Source organism: Mobula birostris, chromosome 31 (genome assembly GCF_030028105.1).
Source record: "Mobula birostris isolate sMobBir1 chromosome 31, sMobBir1.hap1, whole genome shotgun sequence".
NCBI lineage: Eukaryota > Metazoa > Chordata > Chondrichthyes > Myliobatiformes > Myliobatidae > Mobula > Mobula birostris.
In genome coordinates, this window is record NC_092400.1 from 21096955 (window position 1) to 21111428 (window position 14474).

Genomic DNA, 14474 nt, shown 5'->3' on the forward strand with positions numbered 1-14474 from the left:
GAATATCGATTCTCCTTCCAGTAATTTTTTCCCCTTCCTCTTCTTCTATTCCCCATTTTAGCCTCTTAACCCTTCTCCTTACCTCTCCTCTCCAGTCAGATTCCTTCTTCTCTAGCCCTTTACCTTTCCCATCAACAAGGCTTCACCTATCACATTCTAGCTTGCTCCTTTCCCCCCAGCCCCACCTTTTTATTCTGGCATCTTCCCCCTTCCTTTCTAGTCCTGAGGAAGGGTCTCGACCCAAAACATCAACTGTTCATTTCCATAAATGCTACCTCACCTGCTGAGTTGCAATTGGTTTGAGTTCCTCTGGATATCCAGCAGCTGCAGAATCTCTTGTGTTTCATATTTCAAAACATGCTTCTGATAAGACAATCCAATGACATTTTTCAGGATCTTTCCATCCTGTTTCACTGGTAAATGGTAGGAGAGTGCTGCAAATTTTGTTCTCATTTACCTGCGATTGATGTACTAAGATCAATTCTTATCATTCTATGCATCATCTTGGTAGCCATTTAAAAAGAACTAAGCAAAACATGCACTGCCACCCATTGTCATGCTTCTTCAAGGTGAAAAAGAAATCCTGTAACAGCCCTGAATTTTCACTGCAACTTCTTTTCGCCCAAACCCTCAGCTTATCAGCCAACAGTAATTCATAAGCCTCGATTAAATAAAAACCTCATTATCAAACCCTTCCTTGTCTTGTGCTCCTATCACTTTCTCCAGCTATTCAATAAAAGTGTTCTAAAATTAGTAAAGTTTTGATTAAACATCCATTAACTACCTATTAATGCATGTCTGTACATGCATATGACCTAAATAAATCGATTTGGGAATAGCTTATTCTACATGCATGAAGCTAAACTGCAAATGCAAGGGGTTCACACATATTCTGTACTTTACAATTTAGTTTTATAACAAGACATCTCTAAAGCTGTTAATTTTGGACAAATGAAACACAAATGCATTCATTTCTCAGTTCATTTACTGTGGTATAAATGACCAGTAAATAGAATATTTGATTCTCAATACTATGAGCTAAATTATAGATTGATTGTTCATGCAATCATGCAGTAACCAATACATCGAGATGATGAATATTCCATGCAAACTGAAAGTGTAATTACAAAAATACATACATTTTGGATAAAATTGGAAAAAAGATCTACATTAAATGAAGAATACTATCCATTTTGTAAAAAGTTAAGTATCTTTACATTTTGGAAATGATTCCAAATGTAATAAGAGAACGTAGTAATTCTTCAAAAAAGTACAAAACATTTGTATGGCACATTTATGCATGGACTTTCATATTATACAATCAGTATCATAAAAGATCTAATCTTTCAAAAGACCACTAACATTTTCAGGCCACTAAGAAAGTTCAACAAATACACTTAATTTTGATAGTTCCCACAAAAAATCAAATATAAAAAATTAGGATGATATTTACATTATTAAATCAAGTAAAATCGCTGTCATTGATTTTGCTTTACATTTTTCCCACTAACATTGAAGGTGGGATGATCCACAAAGACTTTATTCTAAAAGATGTAACAGTAATTCTGTCAGACAGTATTACATTCAGGAATTTGATTTCCAAAAATAAAAAATATTAATGTTTTTCCAGTCACTGACTGAAGCAACTCAAATTGAGATATTTACATTTACTAAAACTTTCCACAATATAAACAGAGTACTTTTATTATAATGCCATATGGATTATAACTGTATGAAAGGCATGTCTTCTGCAAAATGTTTGTATGTTTTAAGGTTATTGGAGTTTTTGATTATAATGGTTGTATTTATTCATGGAGTTGTTTCCTTCAGGCACATTCAAAAGAACTTTAAAAACAAAGTACACAGGCAAACCCAGATTTGTACAAATAATTACATGGATCTAAACTGAAGTGCATTGATTAAAATGTTAACACTGAATAGCTTGAATCTAATTGGGAATTCATTAGTTAAGTACAAATTTTAGAGAAAGACCATTATGTGATCTTAATGCTACTGGAGAGTAAGGAGCATGCAGATGCTGGAATCTGGAGCTAAAAGAGACAAACTGTTGGGAGGACCTCAGTGGTTTGAGCAACATCTCCGAAGGGAAAGAGCAAGTCCACCTATCACAAACTGGCCCATCTCACCCCTGCTCCTCTTCATAATGGTTAGCTTCTCTCTCCACTCCCAGAACTGATGCAGGGTCCCAACCTCAAATACGGACAATTTCTTTCCCTCCTTAGATACTGTTCAACCCGCTGAGTTCCTCCAGCAGCAATTTGATTTTCTCTAATGCTACTATTGGCATGTCATATGATTGTGACACATCTTTTTGGTAATGTTGTAAGATGTGTATACCTCGATGACTATTTAATTTCTTTAGTTACAGAGTGACAGTATACCTTTAGGAAATCACATGAGCTACATTTACAGTTCCATGAATATGCTTTCAAAGCTGTGTCTCCTATTGACACTGAAGGCCATTAGACCATCTAGTCTATGCCATTTCTCAGGGCAATCCTTTCAATCTCATTCCCTTTATTTCCAACGCAATCTATTCTTTCTCAAATACCAATCAACTCTCTGTCCAAATAGGGACAATTTACAATAATAGCCACTTATATTTATCCTACAAACCATCAAGAGATGTGAAGGGGGAAAACAAAGCACTTGGGGATGCCCAAGATATCACAGGGAGAATGTGTTAACTCTTTATTTCTGAATCTAGATTTCTCTTTTGAGCAACCCGACTTTATACCATATAATGATATTGTATGGTCTCAGGGCAGAGAAAATACAGCAATCATCTTCACTACCCTGAGTGTGTACCTGCACTTTACATATACCCAGAGTGGCCTGTAATATATATGACTAATGTAACTAATGTTGCATCAATACTGTTCTTATTCAGCAATTGCTTTTGGACAATATTATTTTACGGCATATTCTATTTTACTGCAGTTGATTTTGTGTGCTTTGAAAGCCCTAAACACAAGTGTTTATGTATGGCAATTAATTAATTAGTACAAAATAATAGCTTCTGAAAATTAACTCATGCAATCAAAAATATTTTAAAAATTAGGTAAGTAAATTAAATACTCTAATTTTTAAGTCTGTTTGCTCATTTAAAAAATGATTTACTACATTAATGGATTAACCAGGAATGGCATATGTTAAAATTTTCCACAATATTCAAGAAATCAGGGGACCATCTTTTCAAACTTAAACTTGTAAAATTGCTTTTTTAAAACAACATGTAATGCATAATCATGTAAAAATATTTTTGAAAATAACGTGATACTTGAAGCAACTACTGAAAGGATAACTGCAGTCTGGAGGAAAAGTACTATTGTTAAAAGAAAAGCATCTTTTTGTGTTTAAAGGTAATGTTGGTTTATTATTAGTGTTCATTATTACTAATAAATACTTGAAGACATTCAGATATTAGTGTTTTGTGTATTATTGTTATCTGATATGAAGTGAAGTCTACACTGAAAGACCGGAAAGTGCAATTACTAATTTTCCATTAATTCACTAACAGCTCCTGGCACATCTCTGTAATTACTTTCAGAATTATTACAAAAATGCTTCTTTTCTGCACAAAGATTTAGGAAAACAGTCCTGATCTTAAAAGCTATCGTTAATCCTACAGAATGGCACCATTAAACCATTTAGACTCTTCCCTTAGCTCTATCCATTTTTCTTTATCATTACTTCACGGTCTCATGCAAAAATCATTAATTAAACGCCTTGGCATATTAGTAGATTCAGATTCTGTGTATGGCCACAGTAAGCTCTCTCCTGCGCCTGACGTAGTTTATTTCAGGTGCTAACCACAATAGATTGCAGCATTAAAGTATTAGATTTGTAAAATTCTGCAAGCTAGAAATGAAGTAACAAGCAAACAGAAATGCGTCAACACAAGCTAAAATGAAAAATACTAAATACAATTGACAACACCCCCAATACTGTTACACAACTAATGACTCCAACACATTTTTGAAATCGTGAATTTTCAGTTAAAAGTACAGCATCTCATGATCTTTGTTCTGAAAACTAGCAAAGAAAGAAAGAAATGAAACATATAAACATGGATAATGCATTGATTTGTGGTTGCTGAGAAGGGGAACTCATTTAAAATGATTATAAGCATCATAACTAAAGCATATATGGGGTAGCACAGTAGCATAGCTGTCAGCACATCACTTTACTGTGCCAGTGATTGCGGTTCAATCCCCACCGCTGTCTGCAAGGAATTTGTATGTTCTTCCTGAGACTGTGTGGGCTTCCTCCCACTTCCAAAGATGTACTGGTTAGGGTTAGTAAGACGTAGGCATACATTGGCGGGGAAGCACGGCAGCACTTGCAGGCAATCCATGCTGATTTGATTTGACACAAGCAACACATTTCACTTTGTTTTGATGTACCTGTGATAAATAAAACTAATCTTTCCAAAAGTTGAATTAACATTACACTAAAAGCATTAAATACTGACTGGGGGCGGGGGGGGGGGTTGATTTGACTCTAATGCTAGCTCTTGTTTGAAATAGGAAGGGATTTCACTTGCCACGTGCCAGATCTTGTGATGTTTGCATTCAATGGTATTGATTGCATTGTTACATCAAATTGTAAAAGAGAGTATTTTCTTGCAGGCACAAAGTTGTATTAGTGGCATTTCACATTTTACTTAAAAGTTTACATTTAAAGTACCAATAATTATTTGTCCTTCACATTATGTATCTTCACATAACCTGGCCTTATTGTCGCAGCAATGTGAAAGATGCCTTTTAGGATGTTCAGTAACACCTCTCTTTATACTTACTCCAATAGCTACTTAAACAATGCTTTTAGCAATATTAAGATTTAGTATTTTTTCCCTGGGCGATGGGGCCAATAGATGTGAAAGTGATCAAGTTCAGTATAATTCTATCTTTGTCCAACAATCAGATTTCTAACCACAATCATTAATTAAAATCTGAAGTTGGAACTCCTTCTCCCACTTCTCCATATGCACAACTTCAATTTAGCTAAACTAAGCTCAGCTACAACTCACCCACAGACAGCACAACTAGAACGAACAACCCCAACTACAGAGTACTTCTTGCACTATATTCATATGTCTCGCCAAGTGTGCAGTTGCAGAAGGAAGCATTATTATTAAAGAAAATGGATTATTTTTCCAAGTACAATTTGTTTGTATAGTGCAGTTTGGCTGGGACATATTTTCTGACAATATAAAACAGCAAAGCATTTGTGTTGTTGAGTGTTCAGAAATGAATAGTGTACGTTGTATTTAGTGTTTGATGAACTTGTAAACAGTCTGTTACTACTTCAGCTGGTCACACAGAACCCTTAGTTGTGGCAATGCAAGTCACTGCACAAGCAGCACTGCACTGCTGATAAGCTGCTGGTTCTATGTTTAGAATGCATTCAATAAGCAAGGGTTAGGCTTGAGGGGGGAGGGGGAAATGGTTAATGGAACAGAACCTACAATAACTGGGAGCACAATGATGGAAAGGGAAGAAAGTCCTGAGATTAGTGTCTCTTTCCACACCCCTCCTCACCCCTAACGTTTCTGTAATGCGGGTTTGTGAATATCGTTAGACTATCCAAATAAAAGTAGATAGCAGACTTCAAGATTTGTGCTTGCAAAAATCAATGTAAACTATAGAAGCTTGGTTGATTGCCAACTCCTACACTCCGTACCTAGTTATTTATCCTAATTTCCCGGTTGAAAGCAGCATTTACCATGTGCCACGCTTAAATCTTCAGGTGCACTCGATTTACCCCTGCACCGCAGCTTATAAGCCCACTTAAAAAAGAGTTCTGATAGTAATTATTTTAATTTCTGTGTGCATTTCATTTCACTGCCATAGATGCTGAAGTTAAGAGGAGAAAAATAGCAAATGCTGTACAACAGTGGCCAATGCACACTGAAATATATTAAGTAATTCATTTGCTGGATCCAGCCAGATTATAACACTAATTAAAACAGAGATGCAGAATACCATTTGTATATTTCTCGAAAGCACCAAATGCGTAGAACATGAATTCAAAGAGATTGAATTGGATTTGAAACTGTCCTTTTGAAGAAACTGTGCAAGACATATTCAGATTATCTGATCTGGCTGTGATCCGCCATCGTTTCTGATCTTGTGCTCTTGCCATTGTCTTTGCAGCTGTATCACATCCCGGCCAAACCATTCGTGCAATCTGCTAAAGCTGTAGGTTCCTGCTGCTGATGCAGCATGATCATGGGTGGTCATCACACTACCACTGCCAGGCATTACCCCTCCTGTTCCTGATTTCCTCCTAGGGGGCAAAGGGGGTGGCAAGCGTTGGGTGTGTGGTGGTCTTTCAGGCATCTGATCTGGGAAATATTTTGCAATGTCACTATTATCACTAATGGCATGAGCTTTGCCATTTAATTCCAGTTCAAGCATTTGGTCTGGTGTAGTACTCCAGGGGGCATAGCCATTTTCTTTATAAGTACCATGAGGTACAGCGCAACTATTTGAGACTTGTGGGGAACTAGAAGGGTTGATTTGGTGTTTTCGCAGAAGTGGTTTTCTCTGGCCCTTACGGCTGCTGGCTTTGTTTTGCAGCATCTCTTCCAATTGCTTTTCAAGTTCCCTCACAACTATTCTCATGTAGTCAAAGCTTGCACGGGATAAAGCTTTAACCCAGGCTTCCATTTCTGTTGGGCTCTCAGCAGCCATTTTATATGTCCTCGATTTAACACTATCAAACTTGATTGCGAAAGCATGCTCCTCTGAAGATTCGCACAATTCCACTGTGCATCCCTCCAGTATGATTACTCCAATTGGCTCTTTGCTCTCCTTATCTTCAAAGTAAAAAAACAGATTACCCTTCAAAACAAACCAACGCCTGTGATAAGCAGTGTTTCGTTCTCCCTTTTTATGCAAGTATCCAGTCTTATCGGTTGGAGAATCACAGGTGGCATAGTATGCCACACTTCTTTCATTCAACTTCATTCTTCAGTTTCTGTAATCAAAACAAGATGACATCCAAAACTGAGAAAATAGTTCTTTAAAGTACACATTCTAAAGAGCAAATCTCACCCTAAAATAGCTTGCAAATTTGTTGGCATTTGAGTAGTTCATTTTGACTTGCAGATATCAGAAAGACAGATAAATGCTCACATTTAATTGTCATTCAATCACATACAAAAATACAGCCAAATGAAATAGCATTCGGTTTCAGCGTTGGAGTATGCAGGTTCATGGATTAATATGTTATGTTGCATTCACTAAAACTTGGCTGAGGTTAGGTGGATATACCCAGGATGTACAGCGGATTCCGGTGAACTGGATCTTCAGTTAATCAGAGCAGCCACTTATTTGGGACAATTCTTAAAAGAATAAAAACTAATTGAGAAAATAGTTGGGATCCCCTTCATTTATTTTGGACACTCTGCCACTTAATTCAGGCAGGAGACTGTTGCCGAACACTTTCTAACTAGTGTCTGATGCGTGGACATGCATGCCTGTTGGACACCACACCGTGCTTAGGGTGAACAGTTTTTACATAGCATCTATCAGTTGCGTGTGCTTGTGTTAAAAAAGCAGCGATCTTTGTCACTGAAAGTTAGTGAGAAATAATAGGTAAAACAACTCAAAGAACCATTTTGCTCACTGCGGTTTCAAGCATTCTGGCTTGGAAACAACATTCCCTCTAATATTTTTTACAGCTGCATGGGCCAACCATTGCTCTGAGGTGAGCAGGAAGTTTTTACATGGCCTGAAAACAGCGGCACTTCAAATGTTTATACATAAGAAAATTCCAACTGCGTGGCAATAAAGGCTATGTGCATGGGAACCTTTGACTTACTGCGGGGCCATGCATCCGTGCAGCTTGAGGGAACATTGCAAGGAGATGCTAGCAATGGCTGGGAGTGAAACGGAACAATTTCACGACTTCAGTAAGTTAGGAACAACAAAGAAATTAAAGGTATCAATAATCATCTTAAATGTTACAATGAAAATAAAGATTGAGGATGCAATTGTCAAAATTTGCATGAAGGCAATCTATTATCTACACTAGGTGTCTTTGCACATTTTGTTCATTTACAGTCAAGTGGAAATAAAGGGAATCCTGTGTTGATAACTGTAGGGAACCAATACACAGTTTTATAGTAATGTGGTAGAATTGACCAGAGTTCAAATTTATTCTGTACTTCATTTAAATACATAATTTGTTATTCTGTTAAATGGTCATTTGTCTTTTTTTAATACCTTTTAAACTATTTTCATGAAACTTTGGCTAATTTGGGCAGCTGCTTAATTGGGCCAAAATGTACTGGTCCCAATTAACCAGAATCTACTGTAGTATACAAAATAATACACCATAGACTTAGACTATGTCTGGATGAAATTATGAAGAAAAAAAACTGACGCACAAGTTTACAAATTAGACCCTTAAGACTGCTTTATTATTCAGCTATACAACAGCTGATTCTCATACATCTCAATTCCCTTAATAACAATCTATCATCCTCAGCTGTGAATGCATACCGCACCGTTAGTCTTGCGGGACCATGGATCTGTGCCTGGAAAGTCTTCATTCTCCAGAGCACAGGCCTAGGCAACATTGTATGGAAGACCAGCAGTTGCCCACGCTGCAAGTCTCCCGTCTCCACGACACCAATGTTGTCCAAGGGAAGGGCATTAGGACCCATACAGCTTGGCACCAGTGTCGTCGCAGAGCACTGTGTGATTGAGTGCCTTGCTCAAAGACACAACACGCTGCCTCGGCTGGGGCTCGAACTCTCGACCTTCAGATCATTAGGCGAATGCCTTAACCATTTGGCCACGTACCGCACCAGATCATCTATAACCTTCTATAGTAGAAAACGAGTATCACAATCATTAGAAATGTTCTCATCTCAGTCGCAAATAGCCTTAATCATGGACTCAAAACTCTGGAAGCAAAGGAAAGCAGTCTCTCAGCAACCACCAACGTCAACACTTTGCAATGTTGATTCTCTAATAGAAGAACTCTATTCAATCTCCCTTTGTTGTACCAAGTCAATATTTGGGCTCTGAACCAAGGTGGCTGTAATGAGTCAATTGTGTGTGAGACTCCGGATTCACCAAAAGGTAGTTGGGGTAAAAGGAGGCCAGCAAATTACATTATTGAACAAGAAAGGTTTTTATGGCATTCAAGTAATCTTGTGGTCAATATAGGTTTTTATTCCAGATTTATTTATGTAAATTTAGAATCCCCATCGGGTCTGGTGATACTCAAATTTTTATTTATCAAATTTAGATTAACGTTCAAGCTGTTTGAATACTAGTCTAGAAACAGTAACTGTAGCATCTACCTGAATGGCTAACTCCTATTGCCTTGTACAAAATGCGAATAGAGTATTTGCTTTTCCCGTTTTACCTGTACCCATGTCAAGAATCCTACTTGTGCAGGATTCCCTTTAATTCCACTTAAATTATTAATTCTCTGCATTATCTTTCAACCTAATCCTTTCTAATCAATCTGATTATTATATTTTACAATTATGGTTAACCACAGAAGCTGTCAAAACTACTCTGCTGTGTTATGTATAATGAAGCAACATAGTGGTTGAAAATTCTAAACTAATTTTCGTAGCCATCAACTGCAATTTTGTCAATAGCAAAAATGTGATTACCATTCTTCGAGTCAATATATTTAGTCCACTGGTATAATGTTGTTATGGTGTCATTTTTAAAATTCTATTTATAACAGGAATTGACCAGTGAACGCCCTTTTTCTTGTTTAAATTATTCCCCGATTTGACATTGACCGTCCTTCAATTCCCACAGATCTTCCTCAGGAATCCAAAACTGTTTCTCAGTGATGGATCCTGAATAATACCAATGCCCAAAAATGCTCACAACCTATACGTGTTCAGACTCTGTACCACACTAAAAGAGGTGGGCAATATGGTGTAAGAGGAAGAGAGTTTGCCAAGGAAGGACTCGGAGGTTGTGCGAAACATTCAGCTGGATGTAAAAATACTATTTGCACAAGAGATTATGTTGAATGACTGAAAAAAAATTATATCTCTTGACATTTAAAGCATTTTAAAAAGATCAATTTATTTCAGATTTCCTGTATCCTCATGTGTAAATGTTTAATATTAGCTCCGCATACTTACTCCTACCATAAATTTGTAGTATGTGTGGGGTGGGGAGTGGAAAGAAATAAAATTACATATTACTACACAGAAAATTAAAATATTGACAGTACAGTGGAACAAAGGAGGAAAGGAAAACAAATTACTGGATGAATTTAGCAGGTCAGGCAGCATCTGTGGTGGCAGAGTTTCAGGTCAAGAACGCAAGCAGTGGCGCTTGTGTATTTTTTGAAAAATCGTATCAAGAATTTACTTTTCTTCAGGCAGGACTGAATCATACAATTACAGTCCTAGTAAACCTATGCGGAATTTGGTCGCAAACAACAGGAATTCTGCAGATGCTGGAAATTCAAGCAACACACATCAAAGTTGCTGGTGAATGCAGCAGGCCAGGCAGCATCTGTAGGAAGAGGTGCCGAGGCCTGAAACGTCGACTGCACCTCTTCCTACAGATGCTGCCTGGCCTGCTGCGTTCACCAGCAACTTTGATGTGTGTTGCGGAATTTGGTCAGTTGTTAGACTAGACTTGTATGTGTAGACTTTTATGCGTAGATATAGGGGGTCCAGAAGTTATTTCCAAAGATGATAGTTGAAAATTAAGTTATGCTAATCACAAATGCATGAACATTCTGGGTCTTTTTTTTGTTCTTGTAAACGTAAGGTTCTATAACATTCTTTAAAATTACTGAAGTTCTTATTAAGGAAAAAGTATTCCCACATTTAGGGAAAATAGAAAACTCCAGGTGACTAATACGAGCGTCACTAAGAAATCACCAAATTAAAATAAAAACTTTACCTAGAAGTTGCGAGTTGCTGGAACTCATTAGAGGAAGTGGTTGTGGGAAGGAGAGGCTGTGGAAGTAAACAAGGAAAGTCAGGATGGGATCCAATGGTGCAGTTCACGCCAACACAGACCTGCTTTTAAGCCTGACGGGAGAGTGAGCACTTCAGAGCCGCGGTCCTGGTCACTTCGGGTTTCTAAAGGCAGACAAAGCCGCGAAGGGGGAGATGGATTGGGATCACGGCGCGGTCGTCAGCTGTTCCCATTAAAGAGCAGATTGACCCAAACAAAGCCCTGGGCAGCGACCGGCGCGCATGCGCCGTGGACAGCAGGAAACTCGGCGAAGAGGGGCGGTTATTTTCAAATAAAAATAAACAGGGGCGGGGGTCGGAAGGCGATTTGTCTCCCGACCCCTTCTACGGCCCGACTACTGATTCTTAAGAAGCCCTCGGCTGCTGGAGGGCGGGCGGGCCGCCTGCCTATCCCGACTCCCAGGCCTCCGCCTCACCGGGAGTGAGGAGGCTAACACTGGGCCGAAGGAGCAGGAATCTCTGGCCGCCTTGACAGAGCCGCTCCGCGGTGTGTGTGTGAGCGAATAACGGTTCTATTAATTTACTCACTCGCCAGTTCACCCAGCGGCCGCACACTCTCATCACCCGCTCGTCCTCATTCTTGTCCCCGTCTGGTTCACTCCGAACCGCGTGACGTCACCGCCCAACCGAGCTGACGGCTTCATTCAAGTGAACAGATCTTATTTCCTCCCTCAGCACAAACATTGCCTTGCCTATTTACTTTTTTTTTTAAAAAAAGGAGGGGAATCTGCTGGAGACAGCATTAATTTTTTTCAGGTAATTAACTTTTCATCAGTCCACTGAAACAGTTGCCTCCCACTGTGTGAAAACGTGGCAAAGTTAAGTTCCAGTTAAGATCCTGTTCTCTCTCTCATTCTTCCTTAATAAAATGTAAAATTAAAATCGTTTCAAGTAGTACCCTAAAACGTACTACAATCTTGGCAATTTTACTATTTTTTTAGGAGGAGAAGTGCATCTTATGCCAGTGAGAATGCAGCCAAGTCTTCTACTGACCGTATTTGAACATCTGCTCGCAGGTTTGCACCTTTTGCTGAAATGCTCATAAACAGGCCTGATCCTGGACAAGGGCAGTAAGAAAGAGAAACACTTGGATTCACTGTGAGATAATAACACAACCCTTTGATTTAGTGTAACCTTTTTGTGTTCCCGTTAGACTTCCCTAGGTCGCAGGCCAGTGGCCAGGTGAGAAAATTATCATTTGATAACACCATCCCTAGATGTTTAATGTTTCTTTTTTTTCCCCCCACTTTTCAGTGTCTTTCTACTTACTGCCCCCCTCCCTCCACACACACACACACACTCACACTCACGCTCACTCGCTCACTTTTGGAGCATTCCGAAGGGGAAAATAGGTTTATACCGTGTTGACCAACCAAACTCGGAGACAAACACTGTGGAAACTAGGCACTGGAGCAGAGTCTAAAGATGTGCTACTTAAAAGTAATAACCTGTCTGTATCTTGTTTTACGGTGGTTGGCATCCAGCTTAATGGTGCATAAAAGTAATAACCTCTGGGCACTTTAGATGTTTCTGCGGTGCAGTTTTGCATAAATGCAAATATTTCTAAATGTTTAGGTTAAGTATCATTTTAACTGAAAGTCGAGGAATCCTAATTCCAATCAACAGGGGCTATGCCTGATTCAGTTTTTATTCTGTGCTCAAATCAGGCCTCATTTCAGTTGCAGCAGACTATGAACTCTGTAATTTGGGAAGGGAAATTAAGCCAAACTATCTGTATTGACAGCTGTATTGTTTTATGCCCCGCCATTAGGTGAGTTAAAAATTTTGTTTTTACAAAAAATAACTTCCAAACAATTCAAGCAAGCAGAACAACAACAATTTTGTACTGAGGAAGAAAGCATTAAAGTTTATAATAAATGAATGTCAATCCAGAGGAGATACTTGGAAGGATATCCAGAACCTTAATCAAAGTGAAGGGGTTGGGAGAAATTTGAGTTGGAAATACAGGCTCAGGAAGGGATTGTCCTGTTGCTCCAGAAACTAATAAGTTAATATCCCAAGCAAAAATCTTAAGGTTAGAAGTATCATTTGTTTTTGTTCATTTCCTTAAGACAGTTTTTTTTGTTTGAAATAATATTGGAAAAGGACTAAAAGGGATTTGATTTGTTGGGATCTTTGGCAGCAAGAAGCAGTGTGACGAAATCTTCAGGAATGTGTCTTGGTAGCATTAACAACCATAAAGAAGAAAGCCCTTAACTCCGAGTGGAGTCATCAGGACGCCGTCATGATGGCGTTTTTTTAGCAGGCTTTCTTATTTTTACGAGGCCGAGTTGCTAGCTCGATGCTCAACCCAGCATGGATGGAAAGCGTGCAAGGGAGCCGGCTGGATTTGAACTCAGGAGCCTTTGCTCTGAAGTCCGGCGCTGATGCCATTACGCCACCAGCCGGCAAATTAACAACCATGAGCAAATGTCAAATGTATTAAGGTTAAATTACAAAAGATACACATATCAGTACCAGAGGTCAAAGGAGTGAAGTTTGAAAAAACTGAAGCATTAGAGAAGTAAAGGGGATTATAGCAAGAAGTGGGCCACGAAAATTTACATGAATGTGTTTAAAATAAAAATACATTTTAAAAGGAGAGAAGATTACAGAGGAGAAGAATTGCAGCAAGGGATGGCATAGGTTTCGGCTGTACGATAACTGATTTTCACAAGAAGAACAGGAATGAGGTTTTCAGCGTGGAGTCGGGGAGAAAGCAGGAGATCGATTATGGTGGGGTAGCAGAGCAAGCTCTGGGTTGAATGGCCTGGTGGTGTTCCTATGTCTTGTGGTCATTTAGTCCAATCAGTCCATGAAGTATCCATCTACACTAATCCCATCAACGATATTCTCCCCTTGTTCCCATCAACTTTCACTGGATTCTACCATTCATCTACACACTGGGAATGTAAAGCTCACAACTTATATATTTTGATTGAGTGCATTTGGCTGATGTGTGAGCCAATGGCTTTTGAAAGCTCTGTATTCGGGTATAAATGTGTCAACACCAATGTAATAATTGACCTTTAATTAAAAACTGATTCCTTTTACTTCGGCTTGAAATTATTTCTGGTTAAGGACCAGCAAAACAATTTATTACACTATATATTTTATTTCATTTAAAGTTGTGTTCCAGTTCAGAACTGTACACACCATCACCTTGTGGCTTTTTAAATATATTACGTAAGATTTTGTATTACAGCAATCATCGATGTACTAACAGACCGTTTCTGTGACTTGGTATGATCAAGTACATGACTTTGAGAACTTCAGACTTCAGATGCCCCATCATATTTCTCCCAATAGATGGCACTTAACTTCCATCCTTCCAGTTGTGTCTAATATTGACTTTGCTTCTTTTCAGTTGATCTGTTGCCTTTCAGCTCTCTGCAAAATTACTCACTTCTGACATAATTTGTATCATTGTTACCGTCAGGAAGGAGGCACATGCTCAGCCATTCAGGAA

General features: G+C 38.6%; 1 protein-coding gene across 2 annotated transcripts; it reads right to left on the reverse strand.

Moving 5' to 3' along the window:
- Positions 1–967: 967 nt before the first annotated feature.
- Positions 968–11618, reverse strand: pheta1 (PH domain containing endocytic trafficking adaptor 1). Of its 2 annotated transcripts, XM_072247721.1 has the most exons (3): positions 11534–11618; positions 10929–10984; positions 968–7005 (listed from the first exon to the last, which is right to left on the reverse strand). In XM_072247721.1, the coding sequence occupies exon 3, from the start codon at positions 6993–6995 to the stop codon at positions 6111–6113; it is 885 nt and encodes a 294-aa protein (XP_072103822.1). In that variant the 5' UTR covers positions 6996–7005; positions 10929–10984; positions 11534–11618; the 3' UTR covers positions 968–6110. The 2 variants fall into 2 exon arrangements, with proteins under 2 accessions (XP_072103822.1, XP_072103823.1); XM_072247722.1 differs by lacking the exon at positions 10929–10984.
- Between the last annotated feature and the right edge of the window lie 2856 nt (positions 11619–14474).

What these genes read in the sequence shown, in the direction of transcription:
- pheta1 (XM_072247722.1), bottom strand. Translation starts at nt 6,995, where the DNA reads ATGAAGTTGAATGAAAGAAGTGTGGCATACTATGCCACCTGTGATTCT.